General features: G+C 42.9%; 1 protein-coding gene across 1 annotated transcript in view; it reads left to right on the plus strand.

The window, feature by feature from the left end:
* The window catches only part of LOC147331508 (transcription activator GLI1.S-like), a 53,162-nt gene extending 25,947 nt beyond the window's left edge, over positions 1-27,215 (plus strand). The window contains exons 2-13 of the mRNA XM_086293875.1: positions 14,993-15,102; positions 16,962-17,182; positions 17,920-18,015; positions 18,104-18,302; positions 18,992-19,157; positions 19,340-19,447; positions 19,600-19,740; positions 20,593-20,742; positions 21,058-21,222; positions 21,558-21,800; positions 21,946-22,249; positions 22,457-27,215. Coding sequence (XP_086150001.1) covers positions 15,032-15,102; positions 16,962-17,182; positions 17,920-18,015; positions 18,104-18,302; positions 18,992-19,157; positions 19,340-19,447; positions 19,600-19,740; positions 20,593-20,742; positions 21,058-21,222; positions 21,558-21,800; positions 21,946-22,249; positions 22,457-25,011 — 4,419 coding nt within the window. The 5' untranslated portion in view covers positions 14,993-15,031 and the 3' untranslated portion in view covers positions 25,012-27,215. The remainder of the gene's footprint in view (positions 1-14,992; positions 15,103-16,961; positions 17,183-17,919; positions 18,016-18,103; positions 18,303-18,991; positions 19,158-19,339; positions 19,448-19,599; positions 19,741-20,592; positions 20,743-21,057; positions 21,223-21,557; positions 21,801-21,945; positions 22,250-22,456) is intronic.

Genomic DNA, 27,215 nt, shown 5'->3' on the forward strand with positions numbered 1-27,215 from the left:
TCACTGACCAGTCTCTAAGCCTGTCTGACTAGGGTCTTTTTTCAACTTGGTCCTACATTGTCATCATAGTTGTGAAACACACAAAATAAGACAAGTTAACGTCACGTTGTTAACACAGGTTTTTGACATATGTTTTCATATCAGCAAAAGGTGATCAGCTCAGAATCTGTAGCAGTGAGGGACAAAAGTTTAGAAATGTGACACATCTGACTGGTCCTGTGTCCCCTCCTCTTATACAAATTGTTTTATACAGAGATACAGAGCTCGCTAATAGTTAGCAGCTATGTGCCGGCCTAACCAATCAGTGGTTCAAGTGCCGGATTTAGCACCAGTTTCTAAAGGGTTCAAGCTATCGCATCATCTACTTCTGTATAATTATAATGGTGGTAAAAACCAACAAGATTGTGCGTCCGCGCTTTCAGTCCAGTTACAGAAACTGAGGTTCACTGGCTTAAATGAGACTAGGGCTGCCACGATTAGTCGACTAGTTACGATTACATCGACTATCAAAATCGTCGACGACTGATTTAATAGTCGACGCGTTGTTTGAAGCTTTGTAAGATCCCAAAAGACGCAGGAATAAGTAGTAGGATTTAAGAGTGTAATAACGGACTGAAACAGAAGATGGCAGCACTGCATGTACAAGGATGCCAGCTGCGGTTAAACCCCGGAGAAGAAGAAGAAGCTGTGTCCCAGAATTCATAGCGCGGCCCAGCTCAGTTTCCAACAATGGCGGCAGCTAGTTAGTTTTAATGTTACTCTTATTATTCTTTCTGGGTCACAAAATAAACGTTTAGCATATTTTCAGGCGAGAATGTAGCTGTGTAAACCTCAAATATCGGCTCAGTTTATCAAGACACCACATATTTTCAAAAGCGCTCCGACGTTTTCGGAGACGTCTGTTACCCACTAGCTCGATAGCTAGCCGGGGTTACAGGCTCACTAGAGCCGGTGAGAACACCGGACTCCCGGCAGATCGTTTTCAAACGTCTTTCGCTACTCAGGTGAAACATATATAAGTGACTTAGATAACTTAAAAATGTTATTGTTTGGCTTTTTTTAGTATTTTATTTGTTCCTGAGTAAATCGGTTTGGCTGAGCTTAAAGTTATAGTTTTTACACAGCTGAATAAACATTAAGAAGACAACTGATTATCAGAAGTGTGAGATGTTCGAGAATATACTCCGGTGTCCTGTTATATTTTAGATAGCAAGGAGTTTATTAAACTTCACCGAAGCAATCTGCAAATTTCATTAAAATTTAATAAACTATCATCTTGTCTTTATTTTTAGTTAGCACAGACCTTAAACACTTAAAACGGTAAGCTAATGATAGTTATATAAGAGCAGATGCTGCTGGTGCAATAAGCTGTACGTCCAATGGATGATGATCTGATTAGTCGACTAATTGCAAAAATAATCGGTGACTAGTTGACTATCAAAATAATCGTTTGTGGCAGCCCTAAATGAGACCAAAGCAGGGCTTGTGTTAGCCGATGTGATGTCACTTTTGGGGTGTGTGCTATTCTCAAGGACAATTATTACTTGTCTGTGTCTAGCATTAAGCACAAAGCTAAACATTGTAAGCAAAACTGAGAAAACGTTGTGTATGTGTGAGGTCTACCACAACTGAAAATGGGAAAAAAAAAATCTTGTAAAATGTGTTCTCAATTTAAGGATCGATTTCACAATCAATCTAAATGAGCTGCAGTTCAGTGCACTGAAATTCCTCGCATGTTTTTGATCTGACAAGTTTGTGAGCGTGTTTATTTGAGAGCAAAACTGAAGTGTGACTGGAATCAGTGTATTTTCCGTTATGTGTTTAAATGTTTTCATATGTGTGTGTGCATGAGTGTGTGATTGTGTGGGTGTGTTAAGCTTCTCACCCCTCCAATTTACGGCCATCTGATTAGCTGATTTGTTGCCTTGTAGTTATGCTAATGCTAGCTAATTACAGCCCTGGTGAGTACTCAAGGCTCTCTCTCTCATTCTGTGTGTGTGTGTCTTTCTCTTGTGTGACTCTTTTGATCTCATGCTGTCAGTTACTCAGCAGATATCATGGCTGCTCCTTGCCACAGCTGTCAGCAGGATGGTGTCAGACAGTCGCACGACTATAAAGATGCAACTGGGTGTATTTGTGTACGTGGTTGTGTTGTCTGCATTTGTTTATTTGTAGACTCTGGACAGTCATGACTGCTTTCATTCTTATTCAGGGAAGGTGTGTGTATGAATATGAGTGTGTGACCATTTTTCCTTTGGATGTGTGAGTGTGTGTGTCTGTTTCCTTGAGTCACATGCTAAGCCCCAAACATCAGCTCAGGGATCCCAGCCAATTAAAAGCTAACGCAGGCCCAGATGCCTTTCTCCTACCAACATCTGGGTATTAAGCTAAACGCCTGCGATATATTAGTTATGAAGTCAGCAGCTATGAGGAGGACCACACAGGAGAAGGGGCACATTTTAGCACACAGTCTCGCTCTGTAACTTGTTCACTATGTAAAACGATGAGGTTTGTCTAACTAAAGGGCAAACAAAAGAAAAAGGAGAACATTGTTTTCTTTCTCACTGATTCATATCAACTAACCTGTCATCATATTTCACCAGTCATCAACTTCTGTATGTATGAGTTTGCTGAAATGGCCCTGCAGAGACACAAGGAACAGGAGTTGTAGACAGAGAAACCCACAAACTTAACTTTTGTTCTATATTTTTTTCAAAATCTTTTTGCAAAATGCATAAAAGATGAGCGGGAAGACTGAAAATGTGAGAAATTTTCACAATTTGCACTCCAGGGGCAGAGCTTCGGAGGAAGCACCAGTGTAAAAGTGAGGATATAACACTGTATTTGTGCACATTTAGTCGAACAGCTCTGAACTGATGAAGACAAGTCGCCACATGTGTGTTCATCTGCTGGGACAAATTTATCTACAGTTTACATACTGAGGTGGGCAAGAGAGATAAGAACATGGAGAACGAGAGCAACAGTGAGGGGGTGGTTTGCGTTGTAGAACATAATGATGTGCTTATAGATTATATCAGTTCACTGAATTGTGTATTTAATTTCCCTTGATTTCAAATTAAAGATCCAGGGTGACAGTGATGCAACAGTGGTGCTTGAAGGTTTGTGAGCTCCTTCACGTCATCACGTTAACAAAATGAAAACCCCTCTTGTGTCGCTGTCAATCGCTTCTGCTTGTTGGCTCTGAGGAATTTCAGTTGAAGCCATTCCTCCAATCAGAGCAGCTTCAATGCTGGCAGGTTGATGGGTTTCCTTAAACTGCATGCTGTACCTTTTCTGTACATTTCTGAAAACATGCGCCTTTTTAGGACATTTTTCCAGAAGAACAATGGTTAAGGTAGCTGAGATATGGTGTCATGACAGTTTTGGGGGCAGAGTGGTTTCTTCTCTTTTGTTCACAGTGCTCGCAGCACTGTCTGCAGCACATACAGCAGATGGCCCAGCTGGTGTGGAGTCACTTGGTGTGTTTGCATTAAGTTGTTAGCTAGTTAGTGAAAGCCTGTGTTCACAACCTCTGCAGCCTTTGTGCAGTTTTCTGCTACTTTGGACTCACTGAAAACATGAACTATTACATGTTTCACTAAATCACAGGTCAGCTGATTTGAAGATATAGAGGTTTGTTATATTTTACTACATAACGTGTGTTTCATCTGATGAGTCCAGATTTCTGCTGGAGTGGTGACATTTGGATAATGCAGTCAGAACTGGATGTAAACAACATGAAAGCATGGAGCCATCCTACCTCATATCAGCTGTTCAGGCTTGTGTTTGTGGTGTAATGGTGTGGGAGATATTTTTTGGCACACTTTGGGCTCCTTAGTACCAGCTGAACATAGTTAAAACACCACAGGCTAACTAAGTACTGCTGCTTAGCATGTCAACTGGTTTTCTGAGCTCACTGTATTCAAATGGCCTCCACAGTCCCCAGATCTCAATCCAGTAGAAGACCTTTGGGAACTGGTGGAACAGAAGATTGACATCATAGAAATCTGCAGCAATCATGTTATTGTGGACCAAAGGTTAGCGGCACCTTGTTTAATCCATGCCACCAAGAACTAAGACAGTTCTGAAGGACAGACAGTCAAATCCAGTACTAGCAAGGTGGCTTTAAGTGTATATAAAAATATTTAAACAAGTGGAGTTTGCTGAATTATTGGCTGTTGGGCTGAAATATGGGTAATTTAAGCTCTTCTGGTTTTTTTGTTGTTGCTTTTTTTTTTTTTTTTTTTACCTCAAGGCACTTTATATTGTAAGATAAAGATAATACAGAGAAAATCCCAACAATGAGACAACCCTCCTATGAGCAAGGACTTACCAACAGCAGGAAGGAAAAACTCTCTTTTAACTCTCTTTTTGGTAGAACCAGGCTCGCGACTGCTTGGACGTGAGGGGAAGAAGACAAGACAATTCGTAACTCCTTTAAGTATAAACTACAAAAGTTGTTTTTAATTTTCCCAGAGGGTATTTAAAGTCTGATTGTCTAACTGCGAAGTTTCCAACCATCCATTTTCTTAACTGCTTATTCGACTTCCAGAGGGTAGCAGAGAAACTACAGCCCTTCAGTCGGGGAGAGGCAAGGTACACTGTGGAGTCATCAGTTTCCTAACATGCATTTGAAAGTGGAAGGAAACCATATACCTGCCAGTCAAAGGATTTAATGTCTACATTTCGGAGTTTGACACTGATACACCCAAAAATACACCTGTTCAGAATCCCCATTTATATCCACCTATAATATGGCTTTCTTCTACACAGGAAAGGACTTTCAGACCCTAAAACAAGAGCTCAGGCAGAAAAACGAGTGCACAACAAATTCCACACGGCTTTGTCTCGATTAACCGTGTCTGCACAGTTTTTATGGCGGCGTTGTCTGTGCCATATATCTCCTTGTTTCCTCTCAGTGAGAGGCTCTCAGAGCTGTGGTCACTGTGTTCCTCTGGTGGCCTGCAGGCTTCGTCTGCCGCTGTCGTGTTTTGTAGAGACTGTGTTGCGGTTTCTCCTACGCACCAAATACAAACACACAGACGCACACACAAACACACAAATACACGCACGTGTCTTGTCTCCCTTTCTGCCTGTTTTTGTCTGTCTTGTGCTCAACCGCACACATGCATCGGGTATCCGCCCCTCCACATCCTCTCCACTTCTATACCCTGGAGCCCATCTGTCTCTCTTTCCTCGGTCTCTTTTTCCTCGTCAGTTTTCCACCTCCTCTCTCTCCTCCCTCGCTTCCAGCTGTGTTATACAGCTAAAGAATATAAGGAGCAGCAGGCCGGCTATAAATATTCCCTGCCCACCCAAGACTGTTAGGATTATTATTTTTCTTATAATCACTGTGGTCTTTCTATAAACTGAACAGATTATTATCTGTTTTTTGTTGCCCTGTGCAGGTCCCTACTGCACAAGATAGCTGCCCTCTCCACTGAATTTGTCTTTGCGGAACATTTGTCAAAGAATTAGCAGGAGGTTGTATTTGAACTGACACAGCAACAATATGGCATCGGATGAGATGAGTGGACGAAAAATACATTAAAAATAAAAATCCTGGAGTAAAAGTGACGTAGAGCCACAGAGAGGGAGGAAAAGAGCCAGAAGAAGCTGGGTGATGGTGAGGAGTGCTGTCGAAGGTGAAGAGGAATGCTGAATTTACAATGACAAAGCTCTGTTCATGTTTTCTTAAAAATGGGGGTTGGGCTCCTACTTGTTTACAGATGGAGCAGTCCTGTGTGCTGCTTCGTCTACAGCTGGGAACCAGCTGCGTGAATCAACCTTTCCTCATCTGCTTTATCCATCCATCCTTCTCTCCCTCCTTCTCCCCCCGCTTCCTTTGCTTCTCCTCCTTAAAAGGAGTTCAAAGAAATCCTTGTGGTTTGGGGCAATACCTATCTGCTATACAGGCATGTAGAAGTTAAGGAGAAGTAGTAGTAGGAGAAGAAAAGGCAAGACTTCAGTGGTAGACAGAGAAAAGAGGAAGGTGTGTATGTGTGTGTGTGTGTATGGGGGAGGGAGAAAAAGAAGCTGGAGGTAAAGAGAGGAGAGGGTGGAGAGGAGCGGGGTACAGGAAACCACAGGTATGTGCAGGATGGTGGGTGGGTGGCCTAGAGAGAGAGAGAGAGGACAGAAGAAGCAAAAGAGTGAAGGAATCGCAAGTCATGTGGGCATTAAGCTGAAGGAAATACCCTTACATGTGTTGTCAGCATCACACCTGTCAGCTCGACTGAGTCTTTTTTGGTCGAGACCCCTGAAGAGAAGTCTAACTGCTTTCCTGAGAAAGTGAAGCTCATTTGCCAGCAGTGCAAAACAGTGCTTGTACAGGCAAATGAATACAAGGAGAGGTGAACCGCTCCTAATCCTTAAACAAACACGATCAAGTCACCGACTGATGAAGCCAATGGTTACAAAGGTGATAAAACAGTAATCATGACTGTGCCGCTAAGGTTGGCTGTTCACGTGACAGTAAAGGAAGTTAATGATGGGACTTTTGAGGCCAAAATATTTTCATTGTCAGTTTGTTAAGCAAAGATTATGTTTACAGTTCACTTTTGTTCTGCACCTTTTACTCCTAGCACCAGGTGTTCATCAGGCTGGTGATACAAAATGATGTTTAGCGTTCCTAAACATTACAAAAACCCAGCGACGGCTCAAAACTCTGAGTTTTCTAGTCATTTTTCTTGCTGTGATTTATCTACCTGTGCCGAGTAGCTGTACTCGAGCCCTCCAGTGCCCTAATATCTTTCATCAGTCACTCTGACTGTGTAACAACAAGGGATCAACGTTTCATCCCGCCATTCTGACAAGGTGAGAGCCCCAGCACTGAGACATCAGCACCGCAGCTTCACCAGCACAAAGTTTACAGTACAGGGATACGTGAAGTGTGAACCGCTGGGGTTGAGACTGGGGTTATGGTGTCGACTGTGTCTAAAAGGATAGTAAAGGATTCCCGTCTCATGGCTACACAGACTAAGTTTTTAACCAACTTTAAAACCAAAGAAATGTTGTCATGTGTCTCACCTTCAGACTTTGTATGCTTCTGTTATATTCAAATATATTTTCCTTAGTATGCATTTTTACATTCAAATATATTGACAGTAATGCAGTAATTTGGTTGATGAATTTCTGTCTTTTTAATGGATAATATGCATAAGTATATGTATACTCTGTACATTATCTGCATTATAGCTCGGTCATTAAGCCGGGATTATACTTTTCTGCTCGGGTCCGACAGTGAGCACGAGGGTCTGTGTGCCTGCCTGCTTTTGTGACCGCATGGACTCATCCATGGAGCATTTACATTACAGTGCACCAACTACACATCCGCTCCAGGCGGTGGACTGCTCGACCGTCGGGTCTTCAGCTGTTTGTGTCCGGGTCCACAGCAGATTATAATCAAGCTCTTGGAGCTTTACAGAAAACAAAATATTTAGAGTGAGAACTCTTTGAATGCCCAAGTTTACAAAGCAAAGCAACAGGTGATTAAAAATGGCCGTATGATTTTATAGTTTAAACAGTGGTGTAAAGAGGGAGGGAATAGGGTGGCAAGTGCCCCCATGAAATATAATTGCAGTGTGTGCAGCATCCAATGAGTTAGAGCCTGGGTGGGACCAGAGCTGTGGTCACTGTGTGGTCACAGTATGTAGATTAAAATACTAATACTAATAAAATACTAATATCCTTATATATTTATGCTGTATTCCTAAAAGTACTAAGCACAATACAATTTAAGTCATCTCCAGCTGGAATATGAAAACGATCCGTCCATCCAAATAATTGTGATTCAATAATACATGTAGGGAGATCATGAAGAGAACTGGTGTATAATGAGTACTTTTACTGTGGTGCTACTTCTCATATAGCAGATTTTGAGCCGAAAATATCAGTTAGGAAATAAATTTGAAATGTGGGAGCACAGTGTCTCATAGTGATGCTGTTGTTAGTACTGTAAGTAGGGTGTACCCCACTTTTCCCCCCACGATAGCTGCGATAGGCTCCAGATCCCCCCGTGTCCCTGGACTGGATAAGTGGTTAAGAAAATGAACGGATGAAGATCATTTTGATGGCATGAAAGTCAGTTAACTAAAATACTGAATGATGGTCTTACTCGTCTGACACAATGAGGCTTATGTCTGTTCTGTATCTTTTTAAAGACCAAATGGGCATTAAAGCAGTTTAAATCAAAGTCAGAATTGCTGTTACTAAGTAGATATGACATTAATCTTCCCTGCAGCAGTTTAGTAAGTAGAGCTTACTGTACATTACAGTGATGTCTCCAACCCTGTGGCCTTTCACTGGTCACACTGTTGGCCCCCATCACATTACAGCAGCTGCGAGGAATTCACAGATTCTGGGTAAAAGGGGTAAAAAACACAAGGGGGGGGGGGGGAGAAAAGCAGGAAAGGGTGAGAGTCTGTGTTGGGGTTGGAGGGGGGGTTACAAAAACAAAGGCAGAAATTAAAAACAAAGTTTACCACTGAAGGAAAACAACAGGGTTAGAAAAAGTCGGCATAAGAGAAAAAAAAGAAAGAAGGAAGGGAGGAAAAATGGAAGAAAACGAGGTAGAATCTGGGCTGTGGTTGGCTGCAGGCCCGAGCCCCGCCTCCGTTCCCTCCTCCCTCCCGCGGTCCGTCTCCAGCCCTAACACAACAGAATCCCCCACAAGCCCAGCCACATCAGGAACGGCTGGCTACATTATAGCTGCCATTATCGTCTCTCAAGTCATAACAGCCAGAGAACACCCACCTCGACTGCAGCTCCGCCAGGAGGGGGAGGGGCGAGGGAGAGGTCGCAAGAGCAGGAATGAGCGTAGGGAAGGAGGGAGTGAGGGAATGAGTGAGAGGGTGGAGGCAGCGGGGGAGAAGAGGGAAAGCGAGAGATAGTCAGAGATACAGAGCTATGGAAGAGGCAGAATTATAAGAGGACAGCAGGGAGCAGAGGAGAGGGTGGGGGAGAAAGAAGATGCTTTCAGATGGGTGTTTACACTCGATGCAGCGACCTCTGAAGATGTGTGTTGAGTTTTATTGAGGCTGCTGAGTGCGTGTAAATGTTGTGTAGAATATTTAGCAAAAACACAAACAAGCAACACAGACTGAATACTCACATTCCCATGTGAGATTAGAAGAGAAGCAGGCTGAGAGGAACGGGGATGTCATTAAATGCCGCTTTTTATATTGGCTGAGGAAGCGCGGGCGGGGGGCGGGGGGCATGTGTGAGCCCCAGTTTAGTGTTTCACCCAAGAGAAAAGGAGTGTAGAAGTAGAGCGGATCAGACCTTTTGTGTGACACAGCCAGTGACCTGTGGAAATGTCTGTCCTCTCTGGAGACTTCCTCGGAGGGAGGAGGATCAGGACTTTATGGGAATGTCACAAATGGCGAAACTGTGAGACTCTAAACAATGTTTCTCTTTGTAACCCACAAACACAAACTGTCACCTGAAAACTGAATCTAATGGGACAAATAAGCACTAAAAGCTCTAAAATGCCTTCAGCCCGGTCCAATCAGATCCCTGCAGCAAGTCTGTCCTCCTCAACTGTATTTTGTCCCTTGAGCTGTTTTCTCATGTGGTACTTCTGACACTTTGTGGAGGATAACTTTGGGATATTTTCCTTAATCGTCCTTTCTCAAATGTAGAATACAGCAGGAAATTTACTTCAGATGTATTTTCACTAGTGCCCACTTGCTACTGGTGAATGAAACACTTGGTACCAAAGAGCTTGCCGGTTAAAGACTGAACGTGCTGGGCAGTTGCATTCTCACTGCTCACTGTCTGACTAAAGTTCAGGGCTCGAGTGCATGTTTGGAAACGGCTTCAGCTTCTTAAAGTGACACTATTTAACTAAAATAAACAACCGATGTATTTTCCAATGAAAAGTTAAAGTCATAGGCAATAAAATATTAAAGTGCACCACATGACTGGGTAGGCGTAGAACCACCTTTCACAGCATTAACTTGAAGTAATCATTTTCCATGTAACTGTCAATTTTGGCCCACTCTTTACAACATTGCTTTGGTCCATTGAGATTCGTGGGCATTCATTTTTATACAGCTCCCTCCACAGCATTTCAGACAGTGAGGTCTGGACTTTGCAGAACCTTCATTCTTTTCTTTTTCAGCCTCTGTTGTAGATTTGCAGGAGTGCTTGGGATCATTATCCTGTTGCTGAGTTTCGGCCAAGCTTTAGCTTTCAGACACATGGTCTCGTGTTTGATTCTAGAATACAGAGTCCAATGGCCACAAGGTCCTGTGTCTGCAAGCAAGCCCAAATCATCACGCCTCCAACACCGTGCTTCACAGTTGGTATACAGAGTTTGTGCTGATATGCTCTGTTTGGTTTTTGCCAAACATGGCGCTAGATTTGTCACCAAACATTTCCACCCTGGTCTCATCCGTTCAAAGTACAATGTTCAACAAGTCTTGTGACTGGTACAGCTACAGTTTTCTAAACTATAATCCATGCTGCCATGTTCCTTTTTTAGAGAGAAGAGGCTCCTGGCAACCCGTCAAAAAAACGTGTTCAGTGCACACAGCAAAGGGTCTCGAGTCAAAAACAAAACCAGGCTGCCGCATTTGACTCTGAGGCATATGTTCGCCTGCTCAAACCAGCACCCGAAGTCATGATTTTTAACATTTAACATGCCAACAGAGGCCAGTAAAGTCAGATTATTTATTGGGTTTTTGCCTTTCTTTGAGTATCGCATGATCGGCCTTTGAGGTGAAGTTTGCTCGGATGTTCACTCCTGGGAAGGTTGTGCCATTGTCATAGCACATACCTGAAAGCTTGAGAATGTAAAACTGACAGAACCTCGGCTTTTATAGAAGTGATCTTACTTTCTGATGATCAATCAATCATATGCATTCCATTCACAGCACCTGGCTGCTACTTATACTCCTTATTTGTGTGGTGCAGTAAGGGTGCACTTACATTTCCACAGGACTGCATAGAGTCCTGTGGAAATGTTTTATTCCCTTCACAGAAGGCCTGCAGGCCACATCTGCTGTTATACTTAGTATCAGTTTTTGCTGAATTGTGAGTCTTTGGTTTGGTTTCTGACAGTGAGTGAGTAATAGCCCAATAAAGGATACAAACCCATATTTTATTTGTTGGTGGTAGGCTCTGTTAGTTTGGTTAGTAAGTAGGTAAGCTGGGTAGAAATTTATTAGGCTACGCTACATTCAAGACTACTTAGGGATGTTTTTAAAATATTCATTAATGGAGGTGAGCTCATCTAATATCACCGTTAAGTGTGGCATCCAACAGCAAGCCCATTCATGGATTTGCCACACTTTGGAAAAATAGTGTAGTGCTATTAGAGCAGAAGTAAAGTTAGAAAGCTTTCCTTTTTTCAGAGCAGGATGATTCTGTACAACAAAACTAGAAAACAACACACTAAAAACAAGAAAATGATTCAAATGGATTATTATTGTCCAGCTGATTCAGTTCATCAGTTAGATCAGGTTTGTGATCTTTATGTCTTTATGATAGGGTTGGGTTTTTCGGGTATTATTTACAGTAGATATCGCTGTTTTGCCTCATGTTACAGTACATTCATAAACAGTAGTCATTAGCTATATTTAAAAATAAGATTAAAAAGACTTGGGCCACTCTAATGGGAATAGAACTAACTCGCAGAGCTTTTTCTCTTTGTTTCAGTCTCTTTATTCTTAAATTTGTTCACCAACAGCAAACGTCTGGCCGGGCTTTTAGGCCGTCTTTCAACTCTGTCCTGTCTTCATTAATCTCACCTCCTTTCGCTCAGCTACAGTTCAGTCGGAGAAGTCCAGCTGGCTCCGTCGCACTTTCCAGTCAGCCAACAAGCAACTCCCAGCTGCCCATCGTGGTCATCAGCTCAGTGAACTGGATGTCTGACTATCCTCGATCTGGCTTAGTCAGGCAGGAAATAATCTCTGTAAACAGATATCTGCTCATGAATATGAGGAATCTGTACGCAAGGGCCAAGATCTTTGGTAGCTTTCTGGTTTCTGCATGTAGTCCGCTTGTTGTCAGGATTCTGTTGACCAATCCCGTCCAGCTTTGCTTGCAAGTCACAAATGCTCTCATAAAAGAAAATTATGATTGAACCGAGGAGATAGAAAGGATAGAATCATTTACACAGAAAACTTTAATCTTTTCATTTCAGTGAGCGGTTACAAGTGTCTAACTCGGTCAGTAAATGTAACATCAAGAGTTAGTGAACCTTGAGTGTTTGAATGTGGAGGTTTTGGGTGTACAAAGTGGCTGGACATCCTGTGCTCATCGCCAGCTCCTTGGTTCCTGCCCAGCTAGCTGTGCCGCACTAGAGCAGATTTGTTTAGTTAGCCGTTTGATTTATGGCCTTGGGGTTTTTAATATGCTGCTGCCCCATCCCTCTCAAACCCAGCACCACAAAATTACACTGGGCAGAAAACTCCTTCAGAGTTTCTCACAAAATACTGACCTGAAATAGCGCAACACCTGTGTCAGCACCGCACATATGAAATCATCCTGGATGTGTAAATCCATGTATTTCATTCTGTAATAACTATGTAAAGGTTCGAAAGACTTTCCCACCTAAAATTCATCACCAATTAGAGAAAAATACTAAAGTTTTTATAGTCTAATTCAACGTCTTTCTAATAAGGTCAGTTACATTACACTCAACAGCTGTAGAGGTTTTGATTGAACTGCACCGTCTGCAGTTTCTGATGCCTGGTGTTTGTAACGTTTACTGTTTACGTATGTTGGAGGTAAACCTAGCTTATGAGACAAGGTTGCTCAGACTTTTTCTGGATGTGAGCACGAGCTTTGCACCATGCAAATTAATTACACAAGACACATTTCTGTGCGTGAACACTGAACTCGCTGTTTTACTCCCTGGAGAAACGTTGCCAAACACACTTTTCTACAAATTCCAGGTTGCACACATGCAGGTTTATACATTATTCACTCTCGTGCTAGGATCTACCACACACACACTCTAGTGCAAGTTAGATTCTCCAAAACACTTTTGTGATACACACCTGCTACTACAGCATCACCGTTATGGACAAACCTCAGGCTTCTACTGATATTTCTACTATAAATTACACTAATTCATACAATTTGTTAATGAAAACGCACTTAGACACCAATATCGCCCATAAGTTCTTATAGTGCAAACTCAACTTTAGTTATTCAGGTAACAGTTTTAGTGCTTCTGCAGAAATCGTGGTAACAGCATGACTGAGGAGGACACGAGGCAGGTCAGACTTTGGAACGTAACCCTCAAGCGTCTTTAACTATTTTTAAAGCACGGCCTTTCTCGAAAATTGCACAAAAAATAGAAATGTGCCGAGGATATTGTGTGCTCAGAGTTAGTGATCCCAGTGTGGTGAGTTTGTCGATCAACTTCTGCACCTGAAGAAATTGTCTCTCCCGCTTTGCCTCTGCCATCTAACACAGATATGATTGGACTTTTGTAACTGTGCCTGCGTTTCTCTGTGAGTGTGCTGTGCATGCATGGTTGTAATTATCTGTAACGTGTATGAGTGAAAACACTTTTTTGGGGGGGATAGCAAAGGTTGCTCGTCCAGTTAATGGTCACGTGGTCTGCTGCCGATCCTGTGCGACTGAGTTTCTGCACTAACTGCTTCAGTATACCTACCGTCACTGTGGCACACATTCTCGCAAGACTTGGTGGCCGCTGGATGATTCTGCATCCCCACCGTGAGAATGACAGGTGTGCCAGTGTGTGAGGTTGTCTGGGGAACCCCTTCTTGGTATTTATGAGTTCTGGACAGCTGAGGTGTTTGGTGAGATCTCTATTTAGCACTTCCGACTAATTATCATACACACATCCAAAGCTTGTGCTGAATATATGCAATTACTCCTGGAGTGCCCACCAACCCCCCACCCCCTGGTGGCATGTGGCTTAAATAGGTCCCTACTGCCCTTTTAACACTTGTGCTACTGCATAACAGGCGTCGCAACCTGTTACACTGAAACCATAGAGCTTTGATCTGCAGAGCACAGGAGCGCCTCTAGTTTGGGTTTGAACATTTGTCACATAAACCCAAGTAATGTGGTATTTGGACACAGCATCCAGAGTCTGATTTGTGATGCTTTTATATTTTTGCTTTATTTTATTGTTGCAGCACATGTCCAAATAAAAGAAATAATAGCGTATTTGTCCACACATGCGTGGACAAAATACATAAAATTGTTGAATGTTTTTGGCCTTTTTCCATTTGTTGTAGCTCAGACATCAGTGTACTAATTACCTTTCGAAACATGTAAGAACCCACAGTCCCAGCTATTAGTACCTGCACTGATGTGGCTGGATGTAATGAGCAGGTGCTTGTTTCCTGAGCTCTCTCAGCTAGAATTACCTTACACATATACTCTTGCTGAAAGATACCGTCTCCATATGAGGCTCCCACAAAAGGCTGCTTTGTTCCACTTTCATTTTTCTCTGTTTGTCTTGCTAGCATCACTAAACCTGTGTCCTTTAAGTTTTTTAAGGCAAAGCCCTGATTTTCTTCACTGAGCATGCGTGGCTGCCTCGTCAGTTGTTTAACACGATAGAAAGATTTTTAAAAGCTCTCTAAGAGTACAGGATGTGTTTTTAATCAGGTAATCCCTTTTGTTAAATGTCGAGGTCGAACCTTGCACTCGAGTAGCTGTAGCTATGAAATTAAGATGAACGTGAATTCTTTTACATTTCACTGCTTTTACTTAAGCAGTGGATTTGGCATTTTAAACCTGGACTGTTTAAAATAAGTATGACTCAAGCTTTCAGAGAGCTTATTTTGTCCACAAACTGTTTTTCTTAGTTTGGTTTGGTCTGTTATTAACATCCTACGTATTCTTTTTTTCCCCCTCAACCACAATTGTTCTCTGTATTTGGATTTTCTTTCTGGTGGAGTTCAGTTTTGTTTGGTGGAGTTGGGTTTGTTTGGATTTCCTTCTCTTCATCCTAACCGTGTCCTCGTCTCTTTATTTTTCTCTCTCTCTCCCTCTGTGTCAGGTCCAGGGTGTAAGGGGAGCATTAGGTCTGAGAGCTCCGATGCCAGTGGACATGCAGCCACACCAGGGGCTGTATTACTACGAGACTTCACCCAGCCAGCCCTCCAGAGGGTAAGACGGCAGCGAGCACGGAGCGAGGCCTCCTGTTGCTTTTAAACAGCCGCAGCTCTTTTACGTGAGAGAACTCAAGAGAGTAGCTCGACATTTTCAGCAAATCTGATAACAATATAATCACCATCATTATTACACACACACACACACACACAGAATGAGCTACAGTTGAGATTTTTCAGTGCTGCCTGGAAGATAAACCAGTGTTACTGGCTTTCTTCAAAAACAGCTGCAATATTTCTGTTCTGTAATTTACAGAATTTACATTCTGATACTAGTTTTATCTACAATTTCAAACTGTCTGGTCAAACTCAGCTAAATTATCTGCTTGGCGCTGATCTGCAACTTCTCCTACGACGACACAAGCTTGTCAGGTGTGGGTGTCGAGCAAATGATTTTCTCTTCCTGCAGACAAGAAGGTATTAAACTTCTGCAAAGAGTAGAGTTACTCCAGGATTTAACTCCCCTCAAAAACCTCAATAAATAAAGTTTGTAGGTGTTTGTCGTGTACTTTTGTACTAGACCTTCACGTTTGTTGCCAGATTTTATGCTAAAAATGGCACAATGCTGTCATCTTTAATAACCAGAGCTGTTTCTTTTTTCTAATCTTGCTACAGATCAGCAAAATCTGAGAGATCTGACTTTTTTTTGTATTTTATTAACAATAAATCACATCAGCTCTCCTAGAAAGCAGAGATGACTGATATCTTAGGCTCAGAAATCAATCACACAGATATTCTCAGGGTACAGAAGCTCAGATATGTCTGCAATTGTCGTGGACACAGTGCTAACTCAGCCCCTCACGCCTCCTCTATCCACCCTCGCGCCGTCTCCCTCCCTCCCTTCTCTCATGCCACCCAGGTTGCGGGTGGACTCAGCCTCTCTCTGACAGCTGCTAATTACAGGCTGACCAGGCCCCGCTGCGCTCTGCATGACTGCCTCGCGCCCCACTCAGGTTACCCAGAGTGAGGGAGAAGCAGAGAGAGTTGGAGAGAAAGGTGGCTGGGCAGGACAGAGGAAGAACAGAGGAGCAGGAGGTGTGGGGAGAAAGGAAGATAGAAAGAGACAGAGAGTTGCAGAGGAAGGAGAGCGAGAGAAACAGAAAAGTATAACAGAAAGGATGAATGGGAGAAGAGAAAAGTAGGAATGGGAGGGAGGTAAATTCGGGGGGAACCAGCAGAGTGGATTAGAGAGGACAGATTAAGCTCCTGTGTGGAATACACGTTGTGGTAAAAGAATTAAAGAACTCAAAGGGCGACTTAGGAGAAGGTGGAGAGATGCTGTCTTTCCCTTTTAGAAGAAGAGCAACAGGGACGGAGAAAAGCAAGAAAAGAACAGGAGAGACCAATTTTGAGCTAACCAGTGAGAGTAAAGAAATGTCAGAGAATCCATTGAAATTCATGAAGACTGGAAAGTTCCAATGAAGATTCATGTCTGTAGCTTAGGGGAAAACCCAGATGAGTAAGTTTCCAAAGTTTAGGCCGAAATAAGGGCTGTGTACCATCTAGTGGTGGGAAGGACACAGCACAATAGTAGTTCTAGTCTTTAGGCAGTGCTAGTTTTTCCAGGCATGGAATAGAAAACATCTATATGTAATTCTAGCTTACAGGCTGGAAATAAAGCTTTCCAGTGAGTATAATTTTATCCCATTTATCAGGCTTTCATTTATTTATTGTGATTTTGGTTTAGATGACTGTTTAATCAGCATGACTGTAAATAAAATGATAAAAATGCTACAAAAGAGTGCACAACAGTGTATCAGAAATCATTATCATTCCTTGTCACAGTTCCCTTTCAGAGTATTTGCAGTTTACACATTTATTCAAATTTCTTTTGCTGTTTTTCTCTGATGTTCGCAGCATAGTCCCATCAGATCAGTCTCCCTACAGTAATGCGTCTTCGCTTCGTGCTCCGCTCCTCGACGGCCCGTCCCAGGACTGCCACGCTATGTATAATCCCATGACTCATGGATCAGGACCAGGGCAGGGAATTGGCCCCTGCTTGGATCAATATATGAGGCACCCTCAAGCCCCACCACCCCACGGTATGATGGGCCACAGGGGTATGCCGCCCACAGAGGGTGAGTCAGAGTATCTTTTACATCTCCGTTAACCTCACAGCTGCTATTGATTTGGATTTAAGGATACCTGAGAGACTGAAACCAAAAAACAATGTACAAAAGGAGTGAACAGAAGTTAACAGTTGGCTGGCTTTACTGTGGAGATATAAATCTGGAGTGTGAGGTTGCAGTAAAACAGCAGGCGGGTGGATTACTCTAAATTAGTCAGTTAAATAAAGACGAACTAGAGCTAAAAGAGTTGTGTGCGTACAAATATATCCATATATAGATACAGATATGACTGAACACTTACTTGTTAATGAGTAACTGGTTAAATTTGTATGCATGTATGTTACATCACCAGTCATGTGTGGAATGTTATCAAAACAGTCAAATGAACCTCTCATGTGGCTGCTGATGCAAAGTACTAAAATGCTTTTCTTACATTTGTACCTCATGTTACTTATTTGCTATTTATTTAAATTTTTTTTTCTATTACCCCTAAAAGTCTAAAAAAAAAAAGGGTCCAGACTAGATACCACCAAGAAATGTGTCATTACAGAAAAGGTGAAAAGTTTTGAAAAAGTTTTACTTGCACAGCTCTGCAGGTCAGCCTAAATTGCTTGTGAGATTTTCAGCATGTGCGTGCTTCTTTCTGACTCTCTGAGCTGCAGCGACCCATTAATCCTGTCTTTGTTCCCCTACTTAAAAATAATGTAGCTTTTTGCAGCAGTGCATTTCAGTGTAATGCTTTGCAGGTGGTAACAGCGCCCCCTACTGTAACCAGAACATGATGTCTCATCACAATTTCTGCCAAGTTCAACATGGCTCTGATCAGATTGGATCAGGTGATGGTAAGGAAAACCTCAATTTAGATATTTTTAAAAAAAAAAACCATCCTGAAATTTAACCCTTCTGCTTTCATTGTCATCTCTCCTGTAGGCTCGAGGTTCTCCACACCTCGTTCCATGCTTAAGCTAAGCAAAAAGCGAGCTCTGTCCATCTCTCCTCTGTCTGATGCCAGTGTGGACCTGCAGACGGTAATCCGGACCTCACCGAATTCCTTAGTGGCCTTTGTAAACTCTCGCTGCAACCCCAACGGCGCTAGCTCCTATGGTCATCTCTCTGTGAGCGCTATGAGGTCTGATATCACTTGATTTTATATGATTTGAAAGTCACTGTTATCCTCCTCGGTTACACCCTTTGTCAATAAAAACAGACCTGAGGTTAAATATTTAAAGTGGACCTATTATGCTCATTTCCAGCACCATCATCAGTCTGAAGCCTGAGCTGAAGGTTTCAGGGATTTTTTGTATGTACTCTGACCTTATTACTTACTTTGAACACATGCAAAATTGCCAGTCTGCAACGATAGATAGATAGATAGATAGATAGATAGATAGATAGATAGATAGATAGATAGCCCTCTGAAGAGCATGGATGAACAGGTGAATAAACAATAAATAAGTCCACTTTAAAGTATTTGAAAGTAATGTCCTGCACGTTTGCTGACGTTTTTTCTTTCATGTTTAAATTGTGTTGATAATCCCTCTCCTCTCATTTAGCCCTCTTCAATATTTATTATCAGGTGTGATGTGATGACATCCCTTAAGCCACGCCAGATGGTGACACATGTTTCAGCCAAATGGTTTTAAATAATAAAAGCAGATTATGTGAAGTTGAACAAAATGTATTTCTTCATTTTTAAAGAATTGACAAAAAATACATTAAGAGTGTATTTCTAGCTGCACCATCTTTAGCAAACTAGCTGCTGATTCTCTTTAGTTTCTTATCAGTTCCCTTTATTTGTTTTTATCTCCCGCTCCACAGTCCATCGCTCGGTTATTCCAGCAATATAAATTGCCAGTCCAGACAACAAGGGTCCATGTATGGAGGAGGAGGAACACCTCTGGGAGGACACACACCAGGCCCCTGCCAAGCTTCACGTTTACCTCCCCACAATCCTCGGCTCCATGCTCCGCCCAAACACGGACACGTAAGCTCATTCTTTCACTCAGCACACCCTCTGCTTCTCATAGCTGGGAGAGCATAGTTGGGAAGTGGGAAGAGAAAGCGGCGGATAAATGACAAAGAATGAATGCATATTTTATATATACACATTTAAGTTTTGAATGAGGAGAAAGACAAAGATTATATTATGAGAGTATTGTTTTGCAGCTGAAGACAGAGCCAGGCCTTGGAGGTGCGATTGATGGCATGAATGTGAAGAGCCTGGAGGAGAGGTCAGAGGGAGATGTAGCTAGCCCTTCTTCCACTGGCACTCAGGTACAGTAATGATGATCATATGTCAACGTGAAAGAGATTCAAAAACAGTGAAAGTGCCTGAAATTATATATTTAATGGCTGAAAATATGTTGTTTAGATAATTGCACAAAATAAACTGGAGCTATTCTTCATTTCTACACATGTGTCTGCAGGACCCTCTTCTGGGCCTTCTGGATGGGCGAGATGATTTGGACAAAGAGGACGGGAAGCCTGAACCAGAAGCCGTCTATGAGACCAACTGTCGCTGGGAGAGCTGCAACAAGGAATTTGACACACAAGACCAGCTAGTTCATGTAAGACTAAGAACAGGGCTGCCAGCCTTCAGATACAAAGTAGAGAGAGGAACAGAAAGGAGGTTATATAATACAATACAAAACAAATTGCATTTTCATAGCTTTATATTATATATTGTAACAGTTAACAGTAAAATAGGTGAACTAACCCTTTAACTAGCTAAACTGAAGAGATGCCGTGGATAATGGATTAGATACAGTTTCTGTATGTGACCGCTAAGCTGTCTGAGAAGGAGAAAAGTACAAAGTTTAACTGACCTGTAGGATCCTCACTTATCATGCCTTACACAGAGATACCCAGCTGTTGCAGATGTTTACTAAATTCAGAGGAAGCAGCTCATATGGCTCCATCTCAGCCTAGCATCCTCGCCTGTCACACCAACCCTCTGCATGTCCTGCATCACACATCCATGAACCTTCTCTGTGATCTTCTTCTTTTCCTCCTGCCTGTCAGCTCCATCGTCAGCATCCTTTGTTCATTGTATCCACTATCTCTCCTCTGCACATGTGCAAACCATCTTAGTCTCTTGTCACTCCCAATGAAAGTCTCTTCAACTCTCCCACCTCCGTTAAGGATACACAAACCTTCACGTCCTGTGAAAGTTATGTCAAAAGGTAGTATTTAAGTATTTACAGATCAGTAATAGATGTTAAAATAAGGCAAACATCAACATATATGAAGTTAAATAGGCACACTGAATGTCTTTTGCATTTTTATTTACCGTGTGTTGTGTAGAAGGACTTTAGTTTGTGTTCATGTGTAGCATAGAACTATAGAATGCTTCCATCCCAAAACATGTCATTGGAGTATCCACTATCTGTCACTAACAATGAATCTTTTTGTGTTTGCAGCACATCAACAACGAGCACATCCACGGGGAGAAGAAGGAGTTTGTGTGTCACTGGCAGGAGTGCTCTCGAGAACAGAGGCCTTTCAAAGCCCAGTACATGCTGGTGGTTCACATGCGCAGACACACAGGAGAGAAGCCACACAAGTGCACTGTGAGCACATGTGTTAAGTCTTTGCTTTGCCTCTTAGTTCTTGTTTCTCTTTCCTTGTCCAGATATCTTCAATTCCAACATGCTTCTGTGTTCCTGTGTACCTTGACATGCATACCATATATTGTTTTCAGTGTGGATTAACAACCTTTTTTTATATTTTAAAACTCGCTTTACTGTTTTGAAGCTCAAATCTAATATTGTTATAGGACCGCAGGCTTGTTGTCAAAGCTTTTACAGACTCTAATCATCCCCTCTCTTGCAGCGTAGCTGTTGTAACAGTGTTAATTAAACAATTATGTATATTTGCTGTTCTAGTTTGAAGGCTGTAATAAGGCCTACTCTCGCCTGGAGAATTTGAAGACCCACTTGCGCTCTCACACTGGGGAGAAACCATATGTGTGCGAACATGAAGGCTGCAACAAAGCCTTCTCCAATGCTTCAGACCGAGCTAAACACCAGAACCGAACTCATTCCAATGAGGTAAGATTCACCTCCGAAAAGTGCTTAGCTATTGAATGTCACGTGCATGTTGCTGTGTAAGCTCTGTATTATTAACAGTGTTATTTGATTAAACCATGTGTTTTCTTCCTAAAGGGTAACATGTAACTGTTTTGTGCTGTTTCATTACACGCTTTCATGTAAAATAATTGTATAAATTAATATAAATGTATTGTAGAGATTCACATGCCAAGATACACAACATAAATTGGAAATAATTTCTATTTGAATCATAAGATTTTACATAGCAGGGAAGCAGCAGTAAAGTAAACTGTGGAATGCAAGGAGTTCACATAAGGTGCTTTTGTCTTTTACAGAAACCTTATGTGTGTAAAATCCCTGGTTGTACCAAGCGATACACAGATCCAAGCTCTCTGCGTAAACATGTAAAGACCGTGCACGGCCCTGAGGCCCACATCACCAAGAAACATCGTGGAGACACTGGCCCTCGTCCCCCTGGTTCAGTTATGAACCCTGGAGGTCCCAACTCTGAACTGCTGCTGGAGAAAGAAGAGGCACGCAGAGAAGACTGCAAACTATTGGCTCCTGAGACTTCTCTGGTGAGGGTTACAATTTGTTCTATATCATTCAAATGAATAACATAACAAAACTCCAATGTAGTGGAAAAAATAGGGACCCCTTCCATATTTTCTTATTAAACTTTATCCCATTTTTAAAGTTAACTTTGTCTCTCACATCTTCCAGAAATCCCAACCAAGCCCTGGTGGTCAGTCTTCCTGCAGTAGCGAACGTTCTCCACTGGGGAGCACCAACAACAACGACAGCGGTGTAGAAATGAACCCTAATGCAGCCGGTAGTCTGGAGGACCTCACAGCATTGGAAGATGGTGTTGCAGGTGGAGGGGGAGGTGGAGGGGAGCCGGGAACAATGGGAATGTCAGCGCAGGCTCTGAAGAGGCTGGAGAATCTAAAGATTGACAAGCTGAAGCAAATCCGCAGGCCAACCCCTCCTGGACGCGGTGGCAGCAACAAGCTTCCTGCAATACCTGGTACATGGTGTCATAAAACAAGTTAAAATCAATGCATAAACATAGAACTACAACTGCTGAGCTTAAATATACCTTAGATTGTTACATTAGCTGTTCAGTAATGTTTTCACTGGAACACACTGAATTTTTAAAAAACTAAATAAAATATTGTTAATTTGTAACGATTTAACACTTCTAAGCTGTTTCCTCCTGGATGTTTGTTTTCAGGTCCAGGGGAGAGTATGGGAATGTGTGCACCTTCTCCACTTCTCTCAAATCGACGTGTTATGGAGCTGTCCAATCATGAGCTTGGAGGGGGAACAGTTGCCTGCTCTACTAATGACAGGAGAGGAAGTGGCACCAGCAGTCTAAGCTCAGCCTACACCGTGAGCCGTCGTTCCTCCATGGCTTCTCCTTACCTGTCCAGCCGACGCTCCAGTGATGGCTCGCAAATGGGAGCAACGGTTGGGGGAGGATGTCACCTTCTGGGCGCAGAACAGGCTGGGGGAGACCCTCTCTCTCCTGAGACCAATCGCAGAGGAGCTCCATGTCCTGGAGGCGGGTTGCCCGGCCTTCCTAATTTAACCCCAGCTCAGCAGTACAGCCTAAAAGCCAAATACGCTGCAGCCACTGGTGGACCACCACCTACTCCTTTACCTAATATGGAGCAGCCAGGTACTCCTGGCAGAAGAGGAGGTGTTTTGAGTGAGTACCATGGTCAGCCTTTGCCTCCTTTCCTTCAGCAAGCTGGTCCTCGTAGGCATAGCGCCAACACAGAGTATGGCACCGGTGTTATCTACCCTCACCAAGCTCCAGGTAATAACAACAGGCGAGCCAGTGACCCAGTTCGTGCCGCTGCTGACCCTCAAGCTCTTCCCAAGCGCTTCAATAGCCTTAATAATGTAGCCATGATGGGCCGAAGGAATGCACTGCAACACCGTGGCTCTGACACCAGCCTTGCCCGCCATATGTATTCCCCCCGGCCTCCGAGCATTACGGAGAACGTAATGATGGAAGCTATAGGTATGGAGCCCCACCACGCTGACAACAGGGATCGCTCCATGATGTTGCCACCTGCAGAGAGAAACTTCATGGGATATCAGCAACACAATCACACCCTTGGAGGAGTAGATGGAGGTCCCATTTCAACTCAGCTGTCCCCGAGCCATGATGCCCTGAGCTGCCCCGAGAGGGGTTACATGCAGCGGCAGTACCCGAGCCAGGGAGGGGACGTGACTGCCAGCGCTGGTGTAAATCCAATGGCACAGGCAAGACCTGTTCATTCAGAAGGCATGTCGAATGCACTTCTGCAACAAGCTGAGTACAGTATGAGCAATTGCCAGCTCAGTCCCTCTGGTCCCCATTACCCTAGTGTAGGCCAAGGTGGTGACGCTGGAGGTCCCTGGAATGACACCCATAGCCAGGTCCAAACATCCAGCCATACTCTTCAGAACCAGCAAGCTATGCAGTATTCAGAAACTAGCTTGCACCCACAACAAACGCAGGCTCACTTCAACAATCAAACAGGCCTCTACAGCAGTTCAGATGGAACCCACAAACTCATAATCAAGCCTGAGCAGCAGTTCCACCCTGGGATGGGAGCTGGAGATGCCTGTCAGAGCGCTAAGCTCCATCATCAACGCATGCTTCTGCAGCAAACGCAGGGTTACCCACAACAAACAGGGCAGGTAATGATGAGGAACTCTAACAACCCCAGGTGTGACTTTCAAGGGCCAAACCAAAACCCTTTTCCCAGTGGAGAGGGATTAAGTCTGGGCTGCGCTGGCTCTGCACTGGCTGATGGTCAGAGGTCAGAAACCCCAATGATGCAGGTAAAGGAGATGATGGTGAGGAGTTATGTGCAGTCCCAGCAAGCACTCATGTGGGAGCAGCAGCAAGAGCAGCAGCAGAGTGGATTAAAACCTTCTCCTCTCTCTGACAATATGGATCTGAGTGGTCAGGCAGCGATGATCCAACACAGTCCACAGCACCAAAACCAAAATCTTTATTCCAGCCAGACCTATCCTTACCCCAACCAGAACCTGGTCATGAGTCCTCAGGCCCACAGCCGTGTGCCAAGCTCAGTAACACCTAAAGACCAGCAGATGGCAGGTCTCCAAGGTTCATGTTATAACCAGGAAATGGTGGTCCCCAGACCTCCTCAGGGCCGAAAACCTCTCAGCCGCCAGAGTAGTCTGTCACAGGTGGGAGGAGGCTACCTTGGCAGCCCACCACACCTGAGCCCTGTCCATTCCACTTCCAGTCCCAGGCGAGGCGTTCGACTTCCTCCTGTCCAGCATCCACAGCATCCCCAGAGTGAAATGTTCTCTCCTTCCAACAACAACAACAACGTATACTACTCGGGTCAGATAAACATCGGTATGGAGAAAAACATGGACGCTCAAAACGGGCCTTGTCTTAACCAGCAGCACAGTATGGGGTCCAGTCTGGACCCAGTAGGTGGCACAAAGTCCACCCCTTTGGCTAACTATCCTGAGTCTGGCCCCATTTCAAACGCCCTAGAAAACTTGGACTTGGACAATGCTCGCATAGACTTCACTTCCATCATCGACGATGCCGACTCTTCGTCGTTCAGCGATGTCAACAATCCCATCCAAGATCAACCGGGATCTTCGTCCCAGGCCTCATCCCGCCTCACCACACCCCAGACTTCTGTCAGCTTGGCTGCAGGGTCTGGCCTGTCTAACATGGCTGTGGGCGACATGACATCCATGCTAACCTCACTAGCTGGGGAGAATAAGTACCTGAATACACTGTCTTAGAAGACAACTCCTTGGCAGCTATACAGAAATTAAGGCTAACAATCACACTCTGGCCTTTACCAGGTTAAATGCAACCAGCCTGAGGTTTCAGAAAAGAAAACAAATTCTGTCCCTTAACATGATTTTTCTCTCGTACATTATAAGAAAACTGAGTTGTGTAAAAACAGAAAAAGTTTTAAAACAGAATAAAAATCTGTGCTGTTTTATACCTGTATGCTTTTATATGTAAACTGAACATCTTCCGTATTTTTAAAACCAGGATCCCGAGCTGGCGAGCATCTTTTAATACTTCTCTGGAAAATTTTAGTTGAGACCAAGCTACTATTGTGATCCCTCCACACAGGTCGAAATTTTACAAATCCTCACCCAAAAACCTTAAAACCAAAGGTGCCTGATCAGCGTCTCGCAGTTATCTCCTGCTGCCTCGGTACTCGGTGTTTTTCTGTGCCTGCACACGGAGCTGTTTGCCTGAATGACGCTGAACTTCTTTCTGAACGGGCATTCCAGTCACGTATGGAGCACAGAAGGAAACATGTAAATAAGTTTATACAGCGTGTCATGTATGTGACATTAGGTAATACCCCTGTCTTAATGGACTGCTTGGTTTCTGAAGGCTAATGCTGAGGGATGTCATAGTAAAATGTTTGACAAGTTAAGAGAAAAAATGCTTTTAGTGATCGTGAAATCATTTTTCCTTATCGCTGAGGATTTCTTCCTTATCAGGAGCAACACAGTATGCTACCAGAGCAATGTCAGTATTCCCACACAAACACACTTTCCCCTGCACGTGACCGCACAGAGACACTCAGGATGTGTTTGAATCTTTGGTGTTCATATTACATGTATGTTGTAATTGCCTTTCCAGACAGAGAGTTTGCACTCCACATGTTTACTGTAATTATTCTTAAAGCAGCTGTGTATGTATTTTTTTCCATTTGTGTTCATACAGTGAGCAAAGCTTGAACATAACACGTATCCACAATCCCCACTACATGTCAACATGTGTAATATACTCAAACATCCCTTTACTCAAAGTTAACCTCAACTACAGCTCATATGTGACTCAGCTGAGTATGGTGGGTATTCAAGCTACTGGATACAAATTGACTCAGCTGGTCTGTACAGATTATTAATAGTTGCCTAACTGTTGAGAATCTGAGGTACATTCAGAGTACGGTGCTGCTGCACTTTGGCTCTAATCCCAAAGAGGAGTTGCATGAAAAATGCTGCGTTAATAGTCCACAACAGGGCATCGGCATGAGTGGGTTTTTTTTTAAATAAATAATTGCTACCACTGTTGTAAAATCGTCATTTTCTTGGCACACTGAGGTACTTTTGTGCAACTTTTGAGCTGTATGATGCAGAAGTAGGCTGCAGCGCTTTATACGAGAACTAATTTTATACTGTGGCTTTGCACTGACTGCAGCACTGTGTGTCTCCGTCTCTTATTACTAATAACATGAACCTCTTGGTTTTTTTTGACAATAAAGAATATTTGCAGTATTTTTTTAAAATAGTCATTCAAGAACACACCTGACCGTGCCTACACTCAGCAAAGCCACATTAAAGTATTGATGAAGCATTTCACATGACTTTTCAGCTCATAATAATAATGATGCCACTGTAAAGTTTACTAAGCATTAGCAGGAACGGGGGGAGAGTACAATCTACCAAAGACATCTACAAATGAGAAAAACATGCACAAATAGTCTATTTTTAACACAACACTAACACTAGAAATAAGGGCATGAACATTGACTGATAGTGCTATGCTTTAGAATGTATGAAATGTTTTGTAAAAAAAAAATTGTCTTTTTATATTAATGAACTTCATGGATGTCGCCTTCTATGTGTGTATTTTTTTATGTAACTGTCACCTTTCATTCTGACTTTTTTGCTGGCAAAAGAATATCACCTGTAGCTACCGAAAATTAAAATAGCAGCAATAACTATATTAGACAAAAGCCCAAGTGTTATATTTTGTGTACAATTTTCTACATTTTTATACATATGTGCTATATTTTACCATTTTATGAATAAACATGTTGAGTTTGGGATGGATGCAGAATGTTTGTGGTCCAACTTTTCTGTTGCATGTTTCTTGTTGTGTGATGCAGTTTTGTTCCACATATGCTCAAATGAGCAATATGGAGTTGTTGTTTTTTGTAGTGCTCATGTGTTGAAGAGTGAATTATGCGTTAAAC

This window comes from Aulonocara sp. 'chitande type north' Nkhata Bay, linkage group LG5 (assembly GCF_057382095.1).
Source record: "Aulonocara sp. 'chitande type north' Nkhata Bay isolate Kocher_YH1m ecotype deep benthic linkage group LG5, A_spYH_male_GT1.1, whole genome shotgun sequence".
In the NCBI taxonomy this organism is placed as follows: Eukaryota; Metazoa; Chordata; class Actinopteri; order Cichliformes; family Cichlidae; genus Aulonocara; species Aulonocara sp. 'chitande type north' Nkhata Bay.